Below are 27,562 nucleotides of genomic sequence, written 5' to 3' on the forward strand. Positions count from 1 at the left end.
GGAGGAAGAGAGCCGTATATTCCAGGCTAATGCTGGGATTATGTGTCATCTGACTCGTCAGCTCCGGGGCATTAACTGACATCGCGTATCAGGTTAGGTCAATAATCTGCCACTTGGTTCTGCTTGAGCAGATCTGCGTGCCCAGGGTAGAGATCAGTGACAAAAACGCGGAGTCTCGGAGGGAAAGGATTAGCTGCTGTGTGATCAGCGGGTTGGCATTTGCACCACAAGATGTGCAGACTTAATGCCTGGATCTGCTGTGAATCAGAAGCTACATCTGGAAAGTAGCAATACAAATCTGACTCTCCGGGGATGCCCGCAGCAATGAAAGCAGGCTTGGATGACAAAATGACAGATACTGGCAACTTGGACGGGATATTACCAGAATGGGAGAAAAACTTAAAGGATATAAAAATACCTGCTTGTTTTAACAAGATGCCCCAAGAGACTGAGAAGACCTTCCCTCACTCCAAACAAGTTGGGAATTACCTAGTAGGCAAAATGATCAACAAGGGCTCCTTTGCCAAGGTGATGGAGGGGCTGCACATCCCCACGGGGGAGAAGGTAAGCTCCTAATGAGAGGGTACCACGCAGTAGGGAGCGCAAGTAACCTCACACTAACTTATGTCAGAGGATTTCAGACCATTTAATCTGCAAACCACAATCTACTCAGTGAATTATCCTCTGAACCTTATCCTCATAAATTAACCTCATAAATTGAGTTTATTGCTCATGTATAATCAGTCACATGTGTGAATACGTACTGAGTGCAACTGTTTTCACAATTATAAAACAATATAGAGAACAAAGATGTCCTCCCGCTGAAAGAGAATAGGATAATGGCATAAAGACAATTTCAAATCTGCTTTCCCTGATAATCCTCATTGAGTAATTAGCGCCACGTATCTGACCTATAAAGCTAAGGACAACACTTACGGAAAAGCCGGGCACTCCAATAGCAATCATTTATACGGCAGGATACAGATAACATCTGTTATCTCTAGCTCAGTTGGGCTAAAATAACATACCACTAGACATAACTGCGGAAAGGTGGATAACTATCAAGTGGCTTTTTTAATTTTTAATTTTCTTATGGCTTCAGTAGCTTCACTGGCTGACTAGCTGCCCAAACTGCAAAGGGCCTAATCCCAGCCCATTATAGCCAGTATCTTGAATGGCTTTTCGATCAAGTCAGAAGGGAGCATGTTAGAAAAAAACAATGTGGTACAGCACAGATCTAGTTAACAGCCAAGCAAGTAGAGATTTTTAGCACTTTGCACATTTCATATATGTGTATTTATTAATGCAATCAGGTGGCAGTTCAGCCTTCTTGTTTTGGCTTTCAAGAGAAATAAAAAATGTATTCTTCCATCGAGAATGTCTCCCTCTGGGATATTGACTGTCAACATCACGTCAAAAACAGCTTCTCCCACATGTCAGCTTACTCCCCATCCTTTTGAAAATTAATCGAGGTTGCAAAGCTTGTTGCCAATTTGCATATGTCCTGCAATTTAGGTAGCCATAAAAGTCATTGACAAGAGAAAAGCCAAACAGGATTCCTACATTTTAAAAAATATGAAACGCGAGCCACGGATACACCAGATGATTAAGCACCCCAATGTTGTTCGGCTATATGAGACCTTGGAGACTGACAACTCCTATTACATGGTGATGGAGCTGTGCCTCGGCGGGGACCTCCTGGACAGAATTTGTGACAAAAAGAGGCTCACGGAAAGGGAAGTAAGGAGATACACCAGGCAAATTCTGTCTGCAGTAGAGCACCTGCATTGCCAGGGGATTGTTCACAGGTAAGGTGTTTCCCCTCTTCCAAAGAACAGTAAGAAAAGAAAGTGTGCAATAACATAGAGTGCTCTTCTCCAAGAGCATTTCTTCAACTTTCCCTTGTAAAAAAAGGGGTTGCAAAAAAGGCTATATTCTTTCAGCCCGTCTTAATAAAGAATTTTATTCTCAGTGGTGGTAGAAGATAAGCCGTTACGCACTCCTTGGGGAGAAAAGTAACAAAATCCAGGGATAAGAGCTGATGAGCGCAACAAATTAATACTTCGCCAAAATTATATCAGAATTAGCTGGTGACAAATGTGTATCTAATTCAAATATTTCAGTGTGGCTGTGCATATAAATACTGATTTCATTTGATCAGCCACAACATATTGAAATAACTACATATCACTCAGGGCAGAAGACTGAGGAATCACAACTCAGTGGTTGTGCACAGGACATGGTCCTGCAGGTCCAAGTCTGTAGCAGTTCACTGACCTTCCACGCTGGCTTTTGCATTACAGGGACAGATCATGACTTCCGCCACTGTTAGAGGAACCTGAGCAGCCCATACAAGGAGAGTCGATTGTCTTCCCCTCACCAGGGATCTCGGCACATATGCCAAGAGCAGCAGAATAAGGACTTCCATTTTAGGTGGGAGAATAGGCAAGAAGCAGTTTTTCCCACTGGTTTTCTGTTTTATTTAATAATCCCCGGTCAATCAGATCCTACTTTTAAATCATAAATGCACTCATCAAGAAAGCCCCCAGGACCTAGCAAGTAATCCAGTTGACTGTATCCTTACAGTAACCATGAAACAAATAAGCTCTGAATATGATGGCTCAGAATTTACAAGTGCTTTGTGACTTGAAATGCTTGCAATCCAGCACTTAGTTATATTGGATTTGTTAATTAATAAGGAATGGACAAGAAAGAAATAGTCACTATCTGACCTAGAGAATTTAAACAAACAAGAAAACCACACCAGAAAATAAACCCAAGGGGCTTCACCCATTTAGCCCAGGCTGACATCGCTGCCTTGCTGGTTCTCTAACTAATCTATTTTGCAGCATTTCTTCAGTACCCACGATGGTAACATTTACGTTCTTCCCATGACAACATTCCTTATTGATTTCTCAAGCCCTCTTCCCTTCTTTTTGTTTGGAAACAACTCTTCCTGGAGAGCGGTGAAGCAACCTGACATCTTCCCTTACTTTTCTTCTGTTGGTATTGTTTTGCTGGGAAAGCTTTGCGAGAGAGAGAATTTTGCTGCACATCCTAAGAGCAGCCAGGTACAAAGTGGAGTGAGCTCCTCCAGAGACTTACATTACTATCAAACCCCTCCTAACCAAAGGAAAACTCATCCCTGGCTCTCAAGCGCCTTGTCATAGGGTTTATGAAGTGGCATGGTCCGGCAGGAGCACAGCCACCTTGCTAGGTGACGAGCGTAGGTTCGATCAGCAGTACCTCAACTCATGACCTGCTGCTAGCTTTGAGATTCAGAGCTGCAGCCTTAACACACCAGAAGCAGACTGGGAAGGAGCTGGAAGGGCTTCCCCACTCAGCTCCAGCTGCAGTGATTTATAGTAACTCACTGCAGACGTTAAACCGACAAGGATGATTGTGGGTGTATCCTCTTCTGAAAAGAAGGCATCAATGTTTCCAGAAAGATGAGCACAGAAATAGGAAAGTTACCTCACAAAGTCAATCTGATTTTCTCATCTAAGCACTGAGCAAAGCTCAGCTCTTTGCATTGCTTTAACACAGGGAAAGGAGGGTTCCCAAACTGCCTGGCGGGAACAGCTGCTGTTCCACACTTCCCCGGAACCCCACAGGTGTCAGGGCGTTACTGGGGAGGGTGCTGGTAAAATCACACCAGGTATCATGGTAATAATTTCATGAGGTGGATAATTGTGTGCTGATGCTTGGGTCTATGCCTGGGGCCTCTTTATTGTACTAGAATGGAGGAGCCTGGTGATTGCAAGATCTCATTTCTAAGTGATGAGCTTAAGAATTTGCTAATCTAATTTTGTTGTGCTCAGAAATGTTTTATGGGCATATATACCTCAGAAAAGCAGTATTTTCTATTGTCCTAATAATATACATGATGAAAAACTGGCCAGCTTTGTAACTATTTTTAGGCCAAACTAATATCACTCATCAGAAATCCTGTGGTATGTTTTGACAGCTACTTTGTTTCCTGAGCTTTACTTTTCCTATTCAGCAATAAAATCAGCACTGATCCAACAAATCCTTATGGCTTAAATTAAGGTTGAGTCTACTTTTCACAGTAAAGGTAGTATCTTTCTTGTCCATGCAAGATCACCGTTGATTTCAATGCCACAGTTGCCAAAATGATCAAGAAGATGGAGGATTGACTCACTTGCCTATTCATCCAGCACACTGAATTTTACCGTGCCAGATATAAGAAGGCTCAGGCACAACATCAGGTTGAACAGTTTCACAAGCTAACACTCATCAGCTGAGCTCTGCTAACTATCCCTATGCCTGCTCTAGACACGGCCAAGTGGTGAGCTAATGCAGCTGAGCTTTAAAACCTCAAATAAAGACATATAAGCTAAATCACATTACTTCGTGATTGGATTGGGTTAGCATATCCACGCAGTCCGCTACCAACTCCTAAAGCTGGAGCTTGCTAAGTGACAGTAACTTGCTTGTATGTACAGTTCCTAATTTTTCCTGGATATTTTCCCTTCTCCCATATAAAAATGTCATATGTCCTTTTGAACGACTACTGGAGCAAAGACCTGGAAAAGCATCACAAGCCGCCCTCTAGGCACTGTGTCTGAATCCCCCATGGGAATGAGAAAAAAATCATGATGTTGCTTAAAATTACAGGATTTCTGGGAAAGTTTCTTTTGGAAAAAAAAAAGAACAAGATGTATCTTGATGCAAGATAACTTCTGACACTATGTAAACTTTAATAGTGACTGTTATCAGGTTTTTCAAGCAAGAAAGCATACGTCTTTATTAACTGTGTGAGCACTCAGCTCAGCCTACAGAACAGCAGTTGTGGCAGTCCAATGTAACGTTATTTAATTGTAGCATAGTAGAAGTCATCAGAGTGCACTGTGGGGTGCTAAATCCGATAGAAATGTCAGATTTGCAGTGGCAAATTAGTTTTAAACCACACGGTTTTAGCGCACAGGGTTATGCCACAGGGACAGGCTATGAACAAAGTTATCTTAAATCCACCTCCCTGCTTTTGGGCACTGGCTTATTTGCCACTCTAGAAAACATGCTATTCAAATTAAAACCAATTAAAAAGTTATCATTAAAACGGTCTCCATCCCATTCTCAGCCTGGGGCAGCAGAGGGTTTCGAGTGCAATGCTGTCCCATCCAGAACCACGGAGATAGAAGGACACTCCGATAAAAACCCCCATCGGGACCACCGGGTACACCTCTGGACTTAATCCCCTGCAGCAGTGGAGTGCTCTTCCTGCAGCACCAGTCCTCCCAGCCCTTGCTCCTCGCTCCTGTCCTTGTTCCCATCCCTCCTTCTGGCTTGTCCTCCTGTAATCCCCCAGGTCTTTGGGCTGGCGAAAGCGCTTCACGACTTCAGAGAGGGTGGGAAGGATATCCACGTAGCCGGAGCCGCTTCTGAAATTTGCTCTGTCCCCCCCGTGTCCCCTGCCGAGCTGAGGGAAGCCCCCAGCGGCACGCGGGAGGCCGGGATGGGAGTCAGCAAAGTCCTGGACCGCCTCCCAACACCCAAATTACACTGGCTGAGGATTCCCCCGCGCTGCGAAAGATTTCAGCTGCCACTTCAGGCGCTCCCCACAGTGGAGCAATATTCCGGCTTTTGGTTTTAATTTGTAAGGATATAAATGTTCCCACAATAAGCAAGTACGCGCCTGAGTCAGCTAACTGCATTTTTCCTGCAGCTCTGAATTACGTCCTCCTGCGGGGGCGGCTGGTACTGGTTGACCCTGTTTACACAAACATCACTGCGGAGATGTCTCCACCTTCAGGGTATCTGTCCCCGACCCAGCTTTGGTACACCTCCCCTCCTCCACGAGGTCTTACTTTCCAGTTCCCTTCTCATCCTTCATATCTCTCAGGCACGATTTGCTCACAAAAAAAGCAGAAATACTCAACAGTGCTCAGCACTTCAAACAAAGACAAAAACACTCTGGGTCCAAGTACGTGTAACTTTCTTTTTTTTACTCAAAAGAAGACATAAATAAAGTTCATTAAAAACAAAAAACAAAACAAAACAAAAACACATCGGTAGAACGGATGATTCCTAAAACGAATGGTCTATTCAAAATATATACTCATACAGAAAGTTTCTTTTTTCCCAACTGAAAACTTCAGGAAGGGATAAGGATCTTGTTACAATTGTAGGCAGAGCTGTGCAGAACTATTGTTATTATTTCAATTAAACTTTGCTAAAAACTATCTGCAAATGGTTAGCTGGGGCATCAGGCATCTTAACATTTGCTTTCTGTCTTCATTTCAGGGACCTAAAAATCGAAAATTTTCTTCTCGATGAGAACAACAATATCAAAATCGTTGGTAGGTGCACATTATCTGTGAAACTTGTTTTCAGCTTTTCATTTTGTGTGGCTTTCAGCAACAGTTCAGCTATTTAAATAATGCATTTTATTAGTGAGCTTGTGATTATTCAACAAACATATTCAAGCTTTTAGAATAAATAGAAGTTATGAAGTATAACTTAACAGCTTGTTTATTCGAGCTTTAACTAAAACATATTTTCAAGAGAACAAGGAAAACAATTTTGCCTATTGTTTTCCCTTGTGTATTGCTAGAGAAGCAAGAAACAATTACAGCTTTTATGTGTAGAAAGCTGTTCCTAGCAGAAGTGATTTGTAGACGAAGAAATAAATCTTCTGGGGTGAAATGCAGGTATGGACACATTAGCTTCTGTCGAGTCATTACTCCAACTAGAAACCTCATCATTTGGTATGTATAAAAAAAAAAAAAAGACAAGACTTTTTTGGTCACTAACAGGAACCTTGCTAGGGCTGTGAAGCAAACATTTATAAAAATGAGGGAATTTGCACCAAGCAGTTAACACAGCTCAGAGAAACATTAATTTTATTCTATGGAAACCACACAGAAAAATCCCCGCAAGGGAAGCTCACTCTTAGAGACGCCACATGTTTAACCCAGTGTTTCCCAAACTTTTAAAAGCTTAACACCTCTGAGAAAAAAGGCAGCAACTCTTCACCCCTGTTTTATAGCCAGCCAGTCCTTTACAATCACACCTTTCTCTTCCCTCCCCCTCGCACACAGGCACATGTACAGAGAAAAAGGCTTAAGTTAGCACATTTTACCCCCCGTTTACAGCGGGCTAAAGCAGACCCAGCTGAGCCGAATGCCGTAGCTCATTAAGCCACACTAATGCAGCTGTGTAGCTAAGCTCTTGTACTAGCGTGCACACAACTGAGGCAAGCTAAAAGAGCTAAACCAAAAGCAACCAAACCAGGCGTACGGCCCCACGGCTGGGTAACTTCACCGTTACCTCCGCTAATTCTTGGCGCGTTTATTCAAACCCAAACTGGCATCCACAGTTGAGGTGTCACCAGATGCTGAAGCCAGCTGCTGTTTTCATCTTTCTCCTATCTTCAACCAATTCGTAAAGCTAAACTATTTTGAGAAGAGTCTAAAACTTCTTTGCTTTTGTTTTTGTGACTGTCAGATTTCGGGCTGAGCAATACTGCAAAATTTGAGGGGCTCTCTCAGGAGCTGTTACATACCCAGTGTGGGAGTCCCGCGTATGCTGCCCCAGAACTCCTTGCTCATAGGAAATATGGTCCAAAGGTGGACGTCTGGTCCATGTAAGTAGATCTAAAAATATACTTATTGAAACACTCTCGGCACCGAATGGTTTAGACAAGACTCTGATATAAATAGGTTGGTGGCACTCTGCTTTAGGGCATCAATGGGGAAAGCAGAGATATACCAGAGAAGGGTTGCCAGAAAAAAAAAAAAATATGGGTGTAAAAAAAGTATCTTGAAATGTGTATCCATTGCAGAACACTAGAGAAAAAAAAATGAATGAGCAATGCATGTGCTATTCTGGAGTAAACCTGTGGCAAGGAAAGCCAGCACAAGGTAGAGTATCCAGCTCTGGGAGCCTGTTCTGAAAAAGCAGAGAAAGAGCTTGTAGGTACCAGCCCCCCCAGATGAACCCCTCACCCTCCTGTCCATCTGGCACACAGCTAGAGCTGATATCTGAGTAACTTTGGTCAAAGTCAGAAGCTCTGGAAACCCTGGGCTGACAAATGGGCATTTCTGTCTGCTTTGCCAAAAGAAGAAATCTAACCAGAAAAAATGAGTCTCAGGGACACACAGACCAAAGATGTGGTTACAGCAGAGCCAGGAGACCTTCATCTATACCTACATCTATATCAGATTATGATTTAAAAGTGGAGTTATTTACTTCATAGGTGACACAAACCTGAATGGACTCCGTTTTATTTGTTCACTACATCTATAGGATATGAATCGTAGAATAAAGAATAATGCAAAAGGTGCCATCTGAAGAGTAATTTTTCACACAAATCATCTCAGGCTTTTCAACTGCATCTGCAGTTTGCAGTTCTAGCAGTCAAGTTTGGGTTTTTTGCTTTTTTGTCAGTTTTTCTGGATGTATCTGAGAAAATGATAGTATATTAAGTCCATTTTTGAATCCTTTGATCTTCACAGGTCTGGATAGGAGAGTGGTTCTCCATGTCCATCATTTGTCCAAAGGTAGTTCATGTTTATCTATAAGTATATGTGCCCACATATCAGCTTCTCCTCAACTGTTTTCATAGTGACCATATGCTCAGGTCTAAGTGTTCCACCTAGAACACATTTTTAAACCCATTTCTAGCAGGTATGATTCAGAGCACAGAAGATGAGTATGAGCAATATAGACCAGCCCAGATCTCCATCTAGAGCATTTAGATTCAAAAACCCAGTGGCTGGTCAAATGCACCTTTGTCCAGACTCTTCCCACCTACTTACAATTGCAACCATAATTCCCTGCAGTATCTTAACTAACAAGTGTTAGGGTAAAATTCAGGGTGCTATTAAGGCAATGATAAAAGCCTGTGGACTTCAAACAGCTCAGAAGGCTTGTAAGAGTATTTGGACTTTTTGGCTTAGAAGTGCCTCCTCCCATCCCACCCCACAACCATATTGATCTAATGGATCTTAATGTTCTGCTTCTGTTCAACACACAATGCTGCATTTGATCCAAACCCAAACCACCTCACTCTGGTCACCTGCCAGAAGGAACAGGAGGTCTGGATGTACAGAATCACTTGGAACTGGGATGTCCCACCTGCTCGTCCAGCTGTGAGAATATGGAGTCTCCTTGTGGAATTCTCAGCAGTCTTCACTAAACTGTGTATCTATGGAGGACAAAGCATTTTAGTTTGATCTACAAGGTTGCTGGTACCTACATATAGGCACCTGATTCAGATATCTAAAGTAGAAGCTTAGGATTTCTATATGCTCAAAAGAAAAAGGATTTATATACACATAAATATATAATGTACATTATTCCTCTCAAGACCTGCTTCTGGCAGACATACTATATATTAGCGTTTTGACCTAACTATGACTCCTACACCTCAACTTCCTTTAAATTTACAGGATATGAACAGTACGCAAGGTTGAAGATGAAGGGACAAATTCGACCTAATTACTTCAGTATAAGTCTGGATTTCAAGAGTGCTACTCTGAATTTATGTAGACATAACACAGACAAATCAGGTCTAGAGGATGCTGTCAGCACTCAAATAGGATTGTACTTATTTCGCATTTCAGATGTCTGAATGAAGGCAAAGCAGTAACCTTAGAACCATTTACTGAGCTCACTCTGTTAATAAACACCACATAGCAGGTCAAGGGCCATATAAAACTTATATAAGGCCCTTGGTATTTAACACAGACATAGTCTATATTTTAGGCATAAAACATATTTACAATTTAACCTGAATTGCTTACATTACCATCACGGAAAAGGGAATTCTGATGAACTAAAATATTAATTAGAAAGGTAAGTTATTTCTATTGTCACAAAGTAAGCAAAGGATTACAGATCGACTGGATTCTGGCAAAAGACTCCGGTGTGGTGGAGAAATTCCGACTTTGTGCCGCAGGACTGACAAGGAGTCGTTACAACGGGAACCAGAAAGCCATATTCAGTCAGAAGCGCATTCAGAAAACCAACCAGATTCAACTACAATACAGCTCAGGCTCCTATGACTCAACAGCGAACAGCAGCGCCTGTTTTGCCTAATCTAGATTTTAAAGATTCTTTGGAGGACTGGAAAGTGATTAGCTTTCGTGCACCAGCTGAATTGAGGAAACAGCTGCTGTATTCAAACAAATCCAGACAGTTTAGTGGGACAGAGGAGAAGCAGTCTGTTATAGCTAATAAATTCTCAAGTTTGACATGCCATCAGATTCCAGCTGCAATTAACTACTAAGTGCATTACTGTTAACTAGCTACATTTTGTGCATAAGACTTTAAAAGGGATTTTTAGGACGGCAGCTCCACCCATTCCCCAAATTCCTGTACCTTGGGGATTTCCCCATCCAGTAGGGTGATGAAAAGAACTATTGCCAGTTTAAAGCACCAATCATGTATATCATCACCAGCAATTTAAAGTGCATGGTAGTCTTTGCAGTGTTGAAAAGAAAAATGTATTTAATGTTGTAATGACATCAGAGATCCACTTGCACTGCATGTTACCCCCACTCATCAGAGAATACTCAGGGACCTTTCTCTTGCTTCAACTCCAGCTACATTTGTATTATAGAACGAGAGTCCTTGCTACTTCAGTCAACTCAATATCATTTCACTGCAGCATGTTTACTTTGCATCTCTGTTGGGTTTTTTTTTTTGACTCAAAGGATTCATCAGGAATGTTCTGGAAGGCGTTACAATCAGGGACTTGATTTATCACAAGGTTTGGTAAAGTGAGAAGAGCTTGATCTCACCTGAATTTAGCCATTTAACAACCAGGCATCTAGGTTATACCAGGCAGTTAGTGTCCTGCTATTGTCAGTGCAGGGAGATGGCTCATCTCCTGAGACACTGAACTGTACCCTAAAATCACTGTATAACATGGCTGTGATGAATCTCTCTTGGAGAGACCTGTCTCTTTCCATTGATAACTAATGATACCTAGGTTTTAGATGGTTAAAGCGAGACAAGACAAGTCCTAGTCGAGAGTAATAAAAAGCATTTATCCATAGGTCACTGGTTCAAATTCAATCCGATGCAACATTTATAAAAAGGCGTCACCATCTTCTCATGGTGTTTCATTAGTGCTATCATCTTCTCATGGTTTTTCAACGGTTTGAAAACATTAAAAAAAAGATTGTAGTTGAGTTGTGCACACCACGAACAGATCGTATTCACAGATAACATTGTCATCATCTGCACTGATGTATGAGCCAGACCAATTAAATTAGAATTGCCGGAATCCCTAAAATGACTGTCTCGACTGAGTTCAGTAGAGACGCGGCAAAGGATGGTAAAGAGAAGCGCTGTGGCGGTGGCACAGCTCAGCTGGAGCGAGGAAGTACCATGGAGAGTGTTCAAGGAAACCTCCTCGTTCGCAAACTCAGGACAGCTGAGCGAGTTTTCCCAATGTTGGTACTTCTCCAGGCTGAATGGCAAACCTTCACAAAGTTTGCTGATCGCTGCTAGCAGACCGTTAGTCTTTCGCAAGAGCTAAAGTTTTAAGTTTTTTAGCCAACAGCAAGCTGTTACCAAATGAATGCCTTCTAGGCATAAGTCACACCTAATTTAGCAATCTGAGCAAAGCAAGCAGAACTGAATTACTATTTGGAACGGGATCTATCGCATCAGTCCCAGCTCTGTGTTGTCACTCGGCCTCCAAACCGAAAGGCTCTATTCTGATGGGCTGGGTACGCTACACTGACACTCCAATGAGTTTCTTTTAAAAATAAACAGCAGGTTTCCACTTTCAACACTGCAGGCTTTTCAATCACTCACTGTACAATCTATTTTATATATGCTTCCCACAACATTATTTTCTAGAAAAAATGGCATTTACACAAAGGCAAAAGGTGTAAGATGTGTATTCAGTACAAATTGCTGCTTAGAAGTAATTTGTAACCTCATTCTTGATACTGAAGGCAAATCTCTGAAACCTGACGCATAGCTTTGTGGGATTTTTTGGCAAACATTCACTAGCATTATACGGAACTCTGATGTTTGTCTTTTTCTTTGACAGAGGTGTAAGCACGTTTGCTATGCTAACCGGCACGTTACCTTTCACGGTGGAACCTTTTAATATCAAGCAACTACATCAAAAGATGTTAATTGGAGAAATCAGCCCCATTCCGTCAGACATCTCCCCTGGTAAAGCACTCCAATTTTTATAAAGAATAATGATCTATAAAAGTTCTAACCCATGCAATAAAGTGAATTTAGCAATAACACAGTCTTCTGGAAAATAAGAGGCACCTTTTCCAGTTGCTTTGTTTGCATTTAGAAATAACTTTTGTTTGCCTTAGGCAAGATCTCTTTATCTCAGGCTAGTAGGAAAATAACATTGTTGCTTCTTCAAAAGACCACTATTCTTGGTTCTTACAGGGGGAACAAAATGTACATTGCTTTCATGTAAGTGGAGCAGCTGTGCAGTAAATGAGAACGCTGCCGTGTTTAGTATGCCCTATGTTGTGTGCCATAGCCAGACATTCCTTCCTGTTTTTTCCCAAAAATAAGTTATCAAAACCTTAGATAATTTCTCCTGAAGAACTTATCTTTTGGCTACAGACAGAACCCACAACATTGAGATAATTAAAGAAATCGGAGGGCTATTTTTGTGAAGAGTCTGTTCATGTTTTTCATGAGAAAGGACTGAAATACAGCATTTTTTGATGAATTTTACTGACAATCTTTAATGAGGTACAGTCTATGGAGTCTTTTGGGACAACTGGGAAAGATAATTCTCAAAATCTCTAGCCTATGGCTCTAAAACTCAGAAGTCATGTTGGTGTATATACACTCTCGGTTATCAATCCAAAATTTACTTCCTCACAGCTCAAAATTCTTCTGCTTTACAGTTCTTATACACCCCTGGCTTTCATCCCTATTTTCTCTCCACCTGGACTACCATCTTCTCTTGACCATCACATCCCTGGGCCCCTTCTCACATCCCTGATCGTGCAGCTTCACTGACCAAGTGAGAAAGCAGAGCAGAATGAGACTTGTTTTGCCCAGCTCTCTGCCGGCACCAGTTCGGATCTCCCCATCGTTTTGAGCAGCATTGCTCTGACATTAGGCAAGAATGAGCCTAGGAACCAAGATTAGCTTCAGCGGCTGCCTGCAGCCAATACTGGAAAGCAGCACCCAGTTCCAGAATAAGCTAGCTGGATCTAGTCTGGAGTTACAGTATTAAGATAATGTGATGATTCAATTTCTTTTTCTCCCCAAGTAAATGGTATGAGGTACCATAGCTGTCCAGGATGTTTGTACATTAGTCTCTCATTTATCGTGCTTTGGAGATTGGTTGCCAGATAGCAGCTCCATTTTTCTACAAGCCCTCCATGGCTGCAATTATTATATTTCTAATTTTTCTTATTTATGCTATTGTTATAGCTTCTACTAATAAATGCATTATCTCTGCTTTTCTACAAAGCCCACACAGTCAGTGGAAGATTGCGGATAACTCCATTGTTCCTTTGCCCATTGGGAATTTAGTGAGAGAGCAGTAGTAAACAAGCTTTGCATACTTTAGATCTAAAGTTCCTCTGAAGGAGATTACAAGTGAAAGGAGCAGTATGTTCCCAGTTTAATGCTCACTTGCCATTTTGCTGATTTCAAAATATCCCCAAGGAATATGGAAGAATTTGGTAGAGTTTTCCCAAGAAGGAAAAAAAAAGAGAGGGACTTTATGCAGTGTTGGAACTGAGTGATAGACATATGGCAATGTTTGAGCTTTCTCTGTCCCAATTCCAGGAAACCAAAGCACAACACGTCATCTGAGCACATAGGTCCACCTCCCTCCCTAGTTACAGAGAGTTTTATCAATTAGATTAGCTTCTCTGTGGGAGGAACGTAACTCCTGGGTAGTCAGCTGGCACAGAAGTGCCCCTTCTCAGAACCTTGATCAAATGCTGAGTAAGCACAATGCTGAGATTACTACTGATGCCATAGGCTGCATTCACTGGGGTAAATCAAGTGAATTTGGAAGCAAAATCCAGTGCTGTATCTGTAGCAGCATCCATAGGTCCATAGCATGCCTCCTGGCATGGTTTGGCACGTGCTGCCCACCCTGCTCAGGCATCCTTGGAGGAACAGGGTCACCACACGGGACCACAGCAATCTCAGAGGAGAGCTGGAGCTGTTTTATTCAGCAGTCCAGAGGTAGCCCTAGAGACGGGGTTTTAGCTGAGGTTCTTACAATGTGGAGAAGCAGGGCAAGTGCCACATTTCTGAAACAGATCAGAGGGGGGAAAGGAAAATTTGGCACTGCCCAAATGATCAGTTATTACTAGTAAACAAGCAATTTCATCTAAACACCGCACAGGAGCTGTACACTTCATGCAGTCCTTACTCGAGCCTGACCCTGCTAAGAGGCCTGGAGTCAAAGAGGCAATAAAAGACAAATGGTTGAATGAAGGCTTCACCAGGAAAATACTGAATGCTGCTACCTATGAGAACAGGTAACAAATTTCACGTTTCTTCTGGCTTGGGATTTCAGGATTCAAGATTTTTTGGGGGGGGAAGTGTTGGGGTTTTAGGATTTTTTTTGTTTTGTTTGTTTTAGACTATTTTTGTTATCTGCTCAGGGCTGTTCCAAAATGACAAAACTTTGTTTCAGAAAACACCACATCATCTTTTCTAACCATGGATAAATTTTATATAAGAGGAAACTTATAAATCCTTACAGAACTGCTTATATCCATTGTATCAATAATTTTATTCTCAACACGCCTCACTGGTGCCGCTAATTTCTAGACGGTGTGTTTCTAATTCTTTCCTGCAAAACTAGCTCTCGCATGCCCACCTGAGTGAACAACATTTTTATATTACATTGAATTTCTTGTTGTTCTAATAATTTTTATTCTTATCCATCTTTGTAACTGGCCTCAGCTAGTCTCCATTTTTTTCTTGGCAAGCCACTTTACAGCTTAACATGATTATAAAAGTTTGAAATAGATATGTGCAATATGACACTTCACATAAACATTGCCAACTTTCAAGTTGTTATTCATCTTTAATATTGGGAGGCTGCAAAGTATACTTTGCATGTCTTTAGATAAGTAATTTCAGTGATGGATCTTTTATATCTTCCTCACAGCTGAAAGTAGCTAGCCATGCATCAAATATTTTGTGCCCAGATCATTCTGTAAAAGTCAGTAGTTTACACTAATCAAAAAAGAATATCATTTCGCCTATGTAATCTGCACCATCCACAGTGGTGCCCACGGGACATGTGGCAGGTTTTCCTACCACAATCCAGGTGATCCACTACCAGTCACAGCCAGGGCTATTAGAAATCTATGCACAATTTATTCATTTCTCTGAGAACTGATCACCTTTCCTACCTTTGCCTTCCTTCCCTCCCATCAGATGTGCCTGTGCCCATTCACACTCAGGTTTGAAAAAATGTCTTAGGAGTCTCAGAATCCAACGAGGCCGTCACATTTCTAAAATGCCTTTACTAGACTTTACTATTCACAGAAGCCTGTGAGTAAAATAGTTATCCTTATAACATAACCAGTTTTACTTCACTATCAGATTTATGGAAAAATAAAAATCCTCCTGTACTTTCTGTAGTTCATTTTTTGTCCTTTGAGATTTTCCTGCCTGTGGGGCTCTTCCTGTCTTCTTACGCACACGCACGCACACTATCTCTCTGTGAAACCATTTGAGACCACTGTGCTGAGAACCAAAATATACACACTCGATTAAAATGAGAAAATGCTGGTTTCCATCTTTTAATTTTTCAAGCTTAATCCTGGTGGGTGTCCTTTCAGAGTAATCAATTATATCAACAACAGGATATTTAATAGTGCAGTAACAGAGCCTCAGCCCATCAGTGAAGTTAGCATAGCCAGACAGAGAATTTTTGCAAAACTGTGTATTATAATTTGCCTGTACAATCGACTTAGCCTACTCCAGCTACGTCACAAGTGTCTTGTCCTCTTACTGTAAATTCTGACATTGTACCCAGACACGTCCTTTGTATTTAAGTACTTTTTTCCTAACATTTCAGACTTTGCCCCAGTGAATTGAATCCTGTTGTTTTAAACTACATGACAGAAATGATGGAGTTCAGTCTTTCAGAAGTTATCAACATTTTAATAAATAACAGACCCTCTCCTGCCATGGCTTCTTATTGCTTATTGCTGAAGAAACTTCTCAGGTACCAGAAAGACCGCAAAAGAGTCCAGGTAAGATATCATGATCATGACAGGCATAAAGTGCTCCCTGGATTCTTATTTGCAACATCATGACAGCCACACAGCACATGTGAAAAAGGTGGTTGTTCATGGAATGGAGACACAAGTCACCGAAAATAGTAATGAAATTGCAGATCTGGGTGCAGTCTCAGGAAACCTATGTTCTGGCATTCTCAGAGGTGATTATTTTAAGAGATTTTTTTTTCCCAGAGATAAATATACCCTTTTTAAATGACAAATGAATTTTAAAAATGGGCTGCTGGTTGTAATAGGATTGAGAATTATTTTGCTTTACATAAAAGATTACTTTTCCATAGGGAAAAGGAGCATTAGCATCTCAGAAACTTCGCCATCCCTTCCCTTTCTGACTGGTCCGTGAGGGCCTGATCCAAAGTCTGGGGAGGTGAGTGGGAAGCTGTGAAAGCTGTAAAATCTTTTCCCAGCATCTTTTTTTTTTTTTTGTATTTTTAACACTGTATCTTACGCTCACACTCCAGCGCCAACTCACTCAGGGACACGGAGTGAGATCAGAGGGGACAAAAACTTAAAAATTAAATTCAGAAAATTATGGTAATCTCTGGTAAGGCCACAATTAGTTAAAAGGGCTGTAAGCTTTTCTTTTACAACCGTCTCCACCAAGGGGTTCACAGCTCAGTCATAAAAATTTTGCTTCAGGCAGAAACTAGGCAGACAGGAAGCCAAATTCCAGCTTCTAACACACAAGTGCAATGGGAAAAGTTTCAGCTACAAAACAACACACATCAGCGATTAGCCTCCCATTCAAAGCCTTCGCCCCGGAGAAGCTGTATTTTGAGAAGGTCCAGTTGACTCCTCTAGAAATTATTCAGATGAGCTTGAGCAGATCCAGATCTCCATCCCAGCACACAGCCCCAAGGACGCAACAGCCTGTGCAGTGTTTGCAGGCAGAGCCATAACTCAAAAATATGAGTTGGGCAGTGTGTGTGTGTGCGCGCGCGCGCGTGTGCTTACGGGGAGGAGGCTTCCCTTCACATATGTGATTTTTTTTCATATTATAATTTTAAATTGGATCTGCTAAATCGTAAGTCACTCAAAAAGAGCTGTATTGTGAAGGCTATTGAACGGCTTTCTTGAATCTCTGGATATCAAGCTGATTTACAGCCCCTAGAGATCCAGCCTTCCAGGCAAGTGGTAGCGTTTCACGTCCTCTATGACCTCTTTCAGCATCCTACCCGGGTGGAAGAGGGAAGTGATCACACGCATAAAGTAAGTTATAAGCTGATTAAGGGGCTGCGTCGCTTCCTGCCACTCCTGGCATCCAAAATGCCCTCTTAAGGCAGAAAGTCAAGCTGAATTCAAGCACAGACAAAAAAAAATGGCTCTGATTGTAAGGTAATAACACTACAAATTATTGTTTTGAAGTCCTAGTATACATATATTTCCCAGGCCGGCAGGAGGTTTTGGTAGAGCAAGGAGGAAAAGAGGGGAAGTTTAACAAAGGAAGGACTGGCATTTTCTTTCTCTGAGTTGACATTTTTCCAGTCAAAGGTTTAAATCCAAACCAGTACTGACCCACAATAACCTAGCCAGCTACCAGCTCAAAACAGTGCTGACTTTCACAGAATCACAGACTATCTGAGGCTGACAGGGACTGCTAGACATCATCTGGTCCAACCTCCTTGCACAAGCCGGGCCACCTAGAGCTGGTTGCCCAGGACCATGTCCAGATGGCTTTTGAATATCGCCAAGGATGGAGACTCCACAGCCTCCCTGGGCAACCTGTGACAATGTGTGGTCATCCTCACAGTGAAAAAGTGTTTCCTGATGTTCAGAAGGAACCTGTCTTTCTTGTACTGATGAGCCCAGACCCAGACACCGTACTCCAGGTGTGGCCTTACCAGCGCTGAGTAGTCAGGCAGCATCACCTCCCTTGACCTACTGGCAACACTACTCCTAATGCAGCCCAGGACACCATTCACCTTCTTTGCAGCAAGGCATGCTGATGGCTCATGTTCAACTTGGTGACCACCAGGACCACCGCGTCCTTTTCTGCAAAGCTGATTTCCAGCTGGGTGGCCCCAGCATATACTGGTGCCTGGGGTTGTTCCTCCCCAGGTGAAGGACTTTGCACTTCCCCTTTCTGAACTAAACGTAGCGGGGACATGTTTAGCACGTGAACTGGGTATGCACCCTTGGGTCTGTTCAGCTGTGTCATATCACAGCTCCCCATTTCTACACTTTCCCTATGTCCCTTTCCGTGTAGCTTCCAGGTGTGCAGTTCTTTTTTCCACACCAAAAAACCAATGCTGATCTGCAAATCTTCACAAGTTCAACGTCGGGACTTCTTAAATTTGCATTTAGACAGACAGAATCTCCCTTTGACGGCTTTGCGGGGAACTGACTTGCTTTTAGGAGGACATCTTTGATAAGAACCTGAAATACATGCAAAAACTAGATGCCTATATTTGGCAGAGTGGATTCTATCATAAATAATAGCTTCTAATATCTGTTACTAAGACATAGAAACTAGGAAATTAGAAAAGACCAACTCATACCATCTTTCTATGTCATTAAAAGTTTGTTTCCTCTTGTTTATTAGCACAAGGTTTGTAAATGCTACCTTTAAACTCATAAACACAAAGCCTTCTACTAGCACCACTTAGAAATTATACTGTTATCAGAGTGTTTGTAAAACTCATAGGTTTTTTGCCAGATGGTCCCTCTGTATTGTTTGTTTCTTAATGTTGTCCCTCTATTCCCTCTTACATTCTTCTGTATTATGAAAACCAGTATTTCTCCCTTGCTAGTAGTTAAGCTCGGTAACTATTTGCAGTTAACATTGAGCACCTCTCGGTTGTTTCTTATTCAAGTCTTATACACAATAACCGGTGCAATCACTCCTCCCCAGGAGCTCTTTTAAATCATGACTATCAGTGCTACCACCTTATGCCAGTTTCTCCAATGTTCATTAATACTCATGTTGCCCAGAAAGGCTGGGGTTTGGCCAAAAAGATGGGAGAGAGAGGGGGGAAGGCTGGCTAAGAAATCAAGTTGGGCGTTCTTACTCAATGCTCTTATTTTTCCAGTATCCTCTGGCCTGTTCTTCAGCAAAAGCTACTTTATGCACATGCTTACACAATGGCAAAACTTAGCCTTAAGCGTACGCAAAGTATATAGGGAAAAGAAAAGAATGCATCTCTTGGATCCCGAGGCGGAGCCCCACACGGGTGGCATGACGTTTCTGGGCAGAGGCAGAGCCAAGAGCAGCCCCAGCTCCCCTGGAGCCTAGCCCACGCTGGGCTGGCACGGCTCTCGGAGGAGGCAGCTGGCAGGGCATTATCTTGGGGGGGAGGATTCTCTGCTTTGGTCTAAAAGAGGCCAAATTCAACCACCTCTTTGGCAGGCTGCAATGCACTTCTCCGACCACCCGGCCACAGAGAGTTGAAACCGAGGAAGACGCGTGAAGATCGTTAACTGAGCGCAAGGGCAAAATTTCCCACTTTTTCTTCCCACTTCTCGTTGAGATCCCGATAATGTTACTGGAGCTTAATTACAACAGCATGGGTATTTGATAGTTGTATTACAAATTATGCCAAGGATATTTCAAAATGCATAGATAGATGTTCTTTCTGCTCTGTATAATGCCAACTATTTGCTATTTATTACTAGTAGCGTGTGATCCATCATTAAATCACATAATTTCCTTTCAGCTCTCCAGATCTTGCAAATATATGCATCTGCTTTAACTTTAAGTATGTGAATAGTTTCACTGAGCTCAACAAGACAACTTGTGTGCATAAAATTAAAGCACAAAAAATAGCGTTTGCATCTAAATGAGTGTAGATTTAAATCTAAATGACTGAAACAAATAAGCAACAACCAACAGTCACAGGTAAAATGAAGTACCCTGAAAACAAATTGCCACTCATTTACATTATATCTGTCTAGGACCATAAAGGCAACTGCGTATTCCTGCCTGCCTATGAAGAGAGATATTTACAGACAGCTAATATTTATAAAGGAGTAAATTTATGGTAAAAAAATACTCCAGTATTTTTGAGCAAATTAAAAACCTCCCCTCAGTGAATTGTAGAGAAAGTTGGCATCTGTCTCTTCTGAAAATTCTATCCAAAAAGAACCAAACATATCAAATATCAACACAAACAAAAAAGTATTTGCATTAATGACAATGCTCGTGAATAACACGCAATAAAAAATTCCACCAACACAATCAGCCCAAAACACTGTTTGGGATTCAAACACATATTCACAAACCACTGCATTCAATTCATTCCAGGCAGCAGATTACGCTCTGATTTTTCACACAATACCGAAGAAACATACAATTTCCTGGGGACAAATTTTCAGCAGAACTTCTAATCTACAACTGCAAAAAAGTCTGTGGAAATTATTTTTCATGTACAAAACCTCTGTGTTTGAAAAACCAGTGCGAGTCATTGTATTTGCAACTCCTCCTTGTATACACAAGTTAACATTTGTACATGCAAATAATAGTTTTGGTGGATGCAAACAGATGTGATTCTCATTTTTCTGGGTGCAATTAGAGAAGTCTGCTGAAAACTTGACCCTGAAAAAAGCATAAGATCCTTTCCATGTTCAAATTTGAGCCATAAGTCATTGGACAAACTTAAAACACAGCCTGTCCTTTTATGCATCGTAATTTCTCCAAGCAATGTATTTACGTTTTATGTGTTCTGTTGTAGAAGAGGGAGCCTTAATGATTACAATTTGCCATCCAGAACTTTATAGCTAGTCCTTGCAGAAAATAGCATTTCTGCCAAAAAGCTTCCTGCCCAGGTGCTTAACCAATTAGCTCTTAAGAGGTCTGGCAGTAAAACCAGTCATGGCAAGTTTTCTGATATACTGTATATAAGGTGACAGCTTGCAAAATGTAAGATGAAAATTTGTTTTCTTAACTAGCAGTGTGTAAAATCCTGGGAGACTATTTGATTGCATAGCCTAAAATGCTTATGACATCTCAAATTCCCAATTGATCTAGTGTGGTTTTAGCAATATGTTGTCAACTTAAACATACTGTGTTTCTTTTTATAAATACTTTAAAAATAATTTCCTTAATTGTGATTGGGTTTTGCAAATATGTAGGAAGGATGGAGTAACCCCACAAGCTTGAGGTTTGGGGCCCTTCAAATTTTTCCAAACATTTTTGCTAACTCACAAAATACATGCAAGCTTTCAAAAGCGCCTTTTCTCCACAAATTACACCCACTTTTTATAATGGCATGCTAGATTAAAAACATATTTTTCGCAAGGGGAGTACTTTGCAATGCAAAGAATAGAAGAAAACCATGAAAGATAAATACACCATAGTAAAACAAATGACTTCTCTGATTCTGGAAGCAAGAAGTTTGTATTATGTGGGGATGGCAGTGAAAAGACTGAAACTCCCTACAGAACAGGCAAAAAAAGCGTGGTATTGAACTGGAATAGCCATGTGGGTCAGTGAAAAGACCGAAACTCCCTACAGATAATCCTTGAAGTGGTAGCTGTGTAACGACAAAGCGGGTCTGCCTAAGATGGTACAGAGAACAGGCAAAAAAAGCTTGGTATTGAACTGGAATAGCCATGTGGGTACTCAATACATTTCAGGAATGTCATTTTCAGGAGTGCCAGGCCTGAGAGAAGATGGTCTTTGGCAGAAGCAGCACACGGTGCAGATAGCTCATCTTAGGACTTAGTACTGGAGGAGGGGATTTATCTCACTGGGCAGCCCTTGCATTTTCACAAGGTTTTGACACCTGAAACTCAGCGTGCATGAGGCTGCCACAGTGAGGATTCTGAAAACTTGGATCATAGGGTAGACAAGTATTCTACGTATGAGAACATACCCCCACCTGCATGTAGGATGCATGTAGGAGTAAGGGTGACGGCGCTGCAGCAGGAGTGAGTCCTGGAGCTCATGCTCTTGTTAGGATGCACAATCCTGTTACCACAGCTCCATGGAGGTCTTCCAGCTACAATCCCACTGTAAAACCTTCCCAGGACTGCTCTAGCCCTTTGCCGGCTGCTTGCCCTCACAGCAGACAACAGTCCCACCATAATCTTCCCCCTGGATCGGGGTATGGCTCACAGCATCCTGTAGTTTTTCCTTTACAGCGTGAGCTCTGTGGTACCCTGGTCTCCCTTAGACATCTGTTACCAGATTGTGTGAGCCATAAGCCTCGAAGGAACTGCTACAGGCTCTCCAAAGATGGAGATTCTAGTCCCCAGCGGATTTTCATGAAATTTGCTCCCTGTGGCCTGTATGGTAAAAGGCAGGGTCTGCCAGCCCACGTGCAGCTGGGTTTCAGGAAGAACCTTTGGCATGGGGTCTGCTCAGATGAAAAGCTGATGTGTGTAATTAAGGCTTGTGTGAAAAGATTTCACGTGTTATATTGTGATTTCCTTTAAATCTCAAGGTGCTTTTTTGTTGCATACTAATAGAATGGTGTCTGATCATTTTGCAGAGGGAAAATGAAGTAGAAAAACACAATATTAATCGTGATGAACATTTGAACAAGGAGTTGGAAGTTCAGATTTCCCAGAAAGCTGAAATGGACACTTTGGAAAATCTCAGGAACTACGGCAATAGGGCATTTCCTTCTGTATTAACCCTGGCAGTGCCAGATGCTATTCAAGAAGATGAGATTGCAATTACATTAGAAAACCAAGAAAACTTGCCAGAAGGTACTGTTCTGAAATATAGTCTTGGCATCTTAGTCTGAAAGGGTACTAGGGTATCTGTCTGGGAAAAAAAAAGGGAACACAATTCCTGAAAATGCTATAGAAATATCCTTCCACCTCGTTTTGAAATTACAAGTATTTTGAGCAATTGTTTCCCAGCCACAGGTTTGGTGATTGATTTAATTCTGATCAGGTGAAAAAATTAGCAGGTGAATACCTGATCCAGTTTATACTCTGCAGGTACTGATTACAAATAACTGTTCTGTGTCATTGTGCAGGTGAGTTCCTCTATGACTCACTCTGGGATGCTACTAGTATTGCTAAAGCACTTCCAGGAATAGACATTTATGAGTTTTTTTTAAAAAAGGAAATTATTTACATACCCAGGATGAATGTGAGCATGATGCACGTGTCACAGTTTCACTGGTGGTGAGACACTGGCACAGGTTGCCCAGGGAAGTTGTGGATGTCCCATCCCTGGAAGAGTTCAAGGCCAGGCTGGATGGGGCTTTGAGCAACCTAGTCTAGTGGAAGGTGTCCCTGCCCATGGCAGGGGGGCTGGAACTAGGTGATCTTGAAGGTCCTTTCCAACCCATACCATTCTATGATTCTGTAAGAAGGGGTTGCACTCATATCCATGGCATTATTTTCCATAGTCTCAAAACCATAGAAGATGCACAGTACTGGATAATCAAACTCCAGATACTAATTTAGACTTATTCCTGCTCCCATTATTGCACACCCACAGCTATTCACATATGTGGCACAGTTAAATTAATGTCATAAATAGCCCCAGAAGCATAAATGCATAAATGCATATGTGGTATGGTTAAATTAATGTCATCAATAGCCCCAGAAGTGTAAGTAAATAATAGTCACTAAAATTAAGCCAGGCAACTTTATACTGAGATGCTCATTTAAGACTGTTCATCCGATCAAAAAATTGCTAATTGCCTGCCTGCAGATCACCATTTGCTTTAAATCCTTGGTGCAAAATTTCATTCTATGTCAAGATCTACTTTTATTTATGCCATTACAAGTACTGACTTTTTTATTATAGGATCAACCTGTTTTGATACTAATATGTTATTTTTCTTGAAAATACCATTCCAGCAGAAGCTGATCTTATTTATTATATACTCTCTTTAGTTTCCAGGTTCGCAGGCAGAGAGTTGGTCCACCTTGGACCTCCTAAATCATCAAGCAAAAGTACGCCATGTGAGCCCATGTATCAGTTGCTTTTGGACCTTCAGGAGAATCTGAATGATTTTGAAGAATTGACTGAAGCTGGAAAACCATGTCTTCATGAGAAATTGCCATCCACAACACCAAATAACCAACCTCCCTCTTCAAACATCCGAGCAATGACATGTACAAGCAAAGCACCTCCCCAGTCCCTAATGAAAAAAAGAATTATTACCAGTAGTCCTTTGTCTCATCAGGACATGAGGTTTAAAGACCTTCTGAAGGCAGTAGATGACAATATTTACATCCCAGCACAGTGGCACCTTGATAAAGAGGGCACTGATTTCCTCACGACTGACTATCCCCAGCTGCCGCCTTTCCCCAGGCTGCGAAAAGCTGCCCCGAGAGAAACCCTAGCTAGAAAGATTTCCTGGCTGAGGGCATCACAGCAACACACAAATATCTGCCCTCTGGTTTTAGTCAGTGGTTCAAAACCACCAGCCTTCCCCATGTCCCAACAGCAAACGTTTACCATAAGAAGTATGAGGCAGTCTAAAGAAAACCCAACTCATTTCTTCAACAAGAAAACTAAGAAAAACTTTATCCAACTCAGACACACACCTAAAACTACAGATCTAAACCTTCCAGTTTTATCTCCACCGCACCAAACCAGGCTGGGGAAAAATACAGAAATTCTAAGGTTAAACTTTGCATAAATAAAACACCCACAAAGCATCAGAAGAAAATAGGACAACGGGGGAGGAAAGAAACAAAGATGGACAGAAAAAGAGAGCAAGAATAGGAAGGCAGGAGAGATGAATCCAATCTTAAAATGAGACACCTCCAAACACAACGAAGGATGATATGATTTAAGCTGTGTGTCCTTTGATATCCATCAAACATTGGGCTACAAATTTTGCAGAGCGCACCAAAGACACAGAAAACCAGAAGCCACCGTAACAGAACACCAAGTGTATTTATGTAAAAAAAGCGGACGTTGTGGGCAGAAGATACGATTTTAAATATTTTATATCAATACATGTATTGTCCCGAACTTGTGTCACTTGCAGTTTCTCATTTCATTCCGGAAAAAAACCTGGTCAGGCAGTTTTCACTAAGCTGTGAACATAATGCAGAAGGTAAACAAACAGTAACAATGATGGAATAATCAATTTTGGGGGGATTGTCATAATAAAATAGTCATGGCATTGATCTTTCATTTATTTATTTATTAGTTTTAACTGCATGTATTCTAATTAATGGAGACCATGCAACCTAACTCCCCTGAAAGGAGCAAATCAACACATTTTCCTTGTAAATTTAACAGCTTAATTAGGACTGCCTATTTGTAACCGTGTGCCTTTGCAACGTTTGTCTCTTACTATTGAAAACATGGATTTGCTTTCAGTTTCAATGATTTACGCTTCTTAGCTAGATTATCATAGCACTAAGCTTTGAGCCTGATTCTGTCTTCAAACCAGGTTTAAATCCATTTAAAACCCTTAACTTCAACAGATTTGAACTTGATTGACTCAACGGAGGTGAGAATACAATGGGAGTCTTCATATTTGCTGCTTGGTCAGCTCACATGTAGAAGTAAAAGATGTGCAAAGGGTTTCCAAGTAATACTAGATAGATATACAAAGAATAGCAGCATGAAAAGGCCGCAGAAGAAGAAGGTATAATCCTATGAGCTCAAACCAAGGCTTTTAGCAGACAAGCACCATGGTAAGCATTTGGTTACATTGAGCAGGACCAAACTTGAGGTCCCGTTTTTGTCTGTAGCGCCTTCCCCCACCGCGCCGGGACAACATCCATGGGGTGAGCTCTTCACGGTCCACGCAGCTCCGGCACTGTGCCGCCTCAGCGAGGGCAGCTTACGCAGACCCGCGTGGGTGCCAGCCACTCTGCCATCTCCTCTGCTGGGCTGCGACAGCTACGGTGGAGCCCTGCTCTCAGCCAGCCCTGATCTGAGTAACAGAGATGTTTTTAACTCAGGACATCTTTGCTGACCAGGCTTACAGGGCAAGTCCACAGCTGCAGCTGAAGACCTGAAGAGGAAGGATGGGGCGCGTGGGCAGGAACTTATCACCACCGAAGAAATCATGCTGTGTAACTTTGTCCTGTGAGCGTGGGGCTGCAAGTCAGACGTACCACATGGGATTGCAGCTCAGCTAGGTGGAAAAGTTAGTGCCTCTGCCCATCGCTTTTCTCCACAGCTTAAAGTCTCCTCAGAGCATAACAGCACATGTAGTCACCCCAAAATCTAGCTGGTCAGAACGATCCAGGTTGAAAAGAAACTTCCTATTAAAAATGCTTGGTGACCCCAGCACGATTTGGCAGAACATGGCCAAGAAGCAGATACACATGCGGCATCTGTACCCCTCCACTCAGAGGGCAAGGAAGGACCACTGGTCTCTGGATGAGGGCAGTGGCAAGGAAGCTCAAATCCAGCAGTTTTCCTTCTGCACACCTGAGCTAATGAGCAGTGCAGGGGCCATTTGCTGTGCTTATAACTCTGGTACCATGCAATTCAGAACCTAGAGGTATCTGAGCGATTTCCAGATAATGTTTTTCTTGGAAAATCTGATTTCCTTAGAATTTAGAAAATGTTTATGTCTCAAAAACATTTTTAGCTTTGAATGGCTGTTACAAAACACTTTTTGTTTGAATATACGGATTGAAACAAATGGTTTCAGCTGTAAGTTGACATTTCAATTTACTGTTTCCTTTCACAATACTGAAATGCTTCCTTCTGACCATAAATGTCTAAAAGCTTTTTCCTCCACACCATTTTTTTCTGAGAAAATTTTTTTCCTTGACACTTTTTAACATTTTGTCTTCATACTCTAATTCCAGATGACAATAACAACAAAATGCTCTAGCTTTTTTCACCAAGTCGAAACTCCATTTTCCAAACAGCTCTACCACCATCTTCCAACTCCCCCAAGAGCCCTCGGAGAGAGGAGAACAAGAGGAGCTTACGCTTCTCCTTTACCAACCCAGTGCAGGTGCGTCTATGTGGGTGCCAAAGCAGACGACAGCCACAGGAGAATAATCGTTCCCCACTAAAATGAAGCCTGGAAAGGTAAGTGACTGTGCACGATGACCCAAGTGCAGAAGAGGCAGCTCTTCCTGGAGGAGCTCCCAATTGTGATGCCTTCATCCTCCCACAGCCTTAGCTGCCTCCAGCCCAGCCTCTGCTCTGGCTGCAGTAGAGAATGAGGGTGAGACACCTACCAGCGGTTGGAGAAAACATCAAGTCTTTGAGGGTTCCCTGCCAGCTGCCTATTCTTCCCTTTCTTTGAGGTAATATGGTTTCTTATTTCTAGGAGTGGTTTATTAAAAAGCAAGGGAATATCCCTTCTTCTGCCCTGTCTGGGCAGGCTTTAAAGGTCACAGTGCTGAAATAGATGTTTCTTCAACACGGCACAGCTGAGTGTTGCCTTATAGACATCATGTAAAGAGAAAAGAGATTTTCTACC

At 41.9% G+C, this 27,562-nt stretch overlaps 1 protein-coding gene across 1 annotated transcript in view; it reads left to right on the top strand.

The window, feature by feature from the left end:
- The first annotated feature begins 312 nt into the window (after positions 1 to 312).
- LOC104288684 (hormonally up-regulated neu tumor-associated kinase-like) overlaps positions 313 to 27,562 on the top strand; it is a 93,669-nt gene continuing 66,419 nt past the window's right edge. Inside the window, exons 1-8 of the mRNA XM_009887525.1 lie at positions 313 to 564; positions 1,516 to 1,808; positions 6,265 to 6,320; positions 7,468 to 7,606; positions 12,032 to 12,159; positions 14,333 to 14,468; positions 16,025 to 16,202; positions 22,676 to 22,895. Coding sequence (XP_009885827.1) covers positions 313 to 564; positions 1,516 to 1,808; positions 6,265 to 6,320; positions 7,468 to 7,606; positions 12,032 to 12,159; positions 14,333 to 14,468; positions 16,025 to 16,202; positions 22,676 to 22,895 — 1,402 coding nt within the window. The remainder of the gene's footprint in view (positions 565 to 1,515; positions 1,809 to 6,264; positions 6,321 to 7,467; positions 7,607 to 12,031; positions 12,160 to 14,332; positions 14,469 to 16,024; positions 16,203 to 22,675; positions 22,896 to 27,562) is intronic.

The sequence above is a fragment of the Charadrius vociferus genome, unplaced genomic scaffold (genome assembly GCF_000708025.1).
Source record: "Charadrius vociferus isolate BGI_N301 unplaced genomic scaffold, ASM70802v2 scaffold185, whole genome shotgun sequence".
Lineage (NCBI taxonomy): Eukaryota > Metazoa > Chordata > Aves > Charadriiformes > Charadriidae > Charadrius > Charadrius vociferus.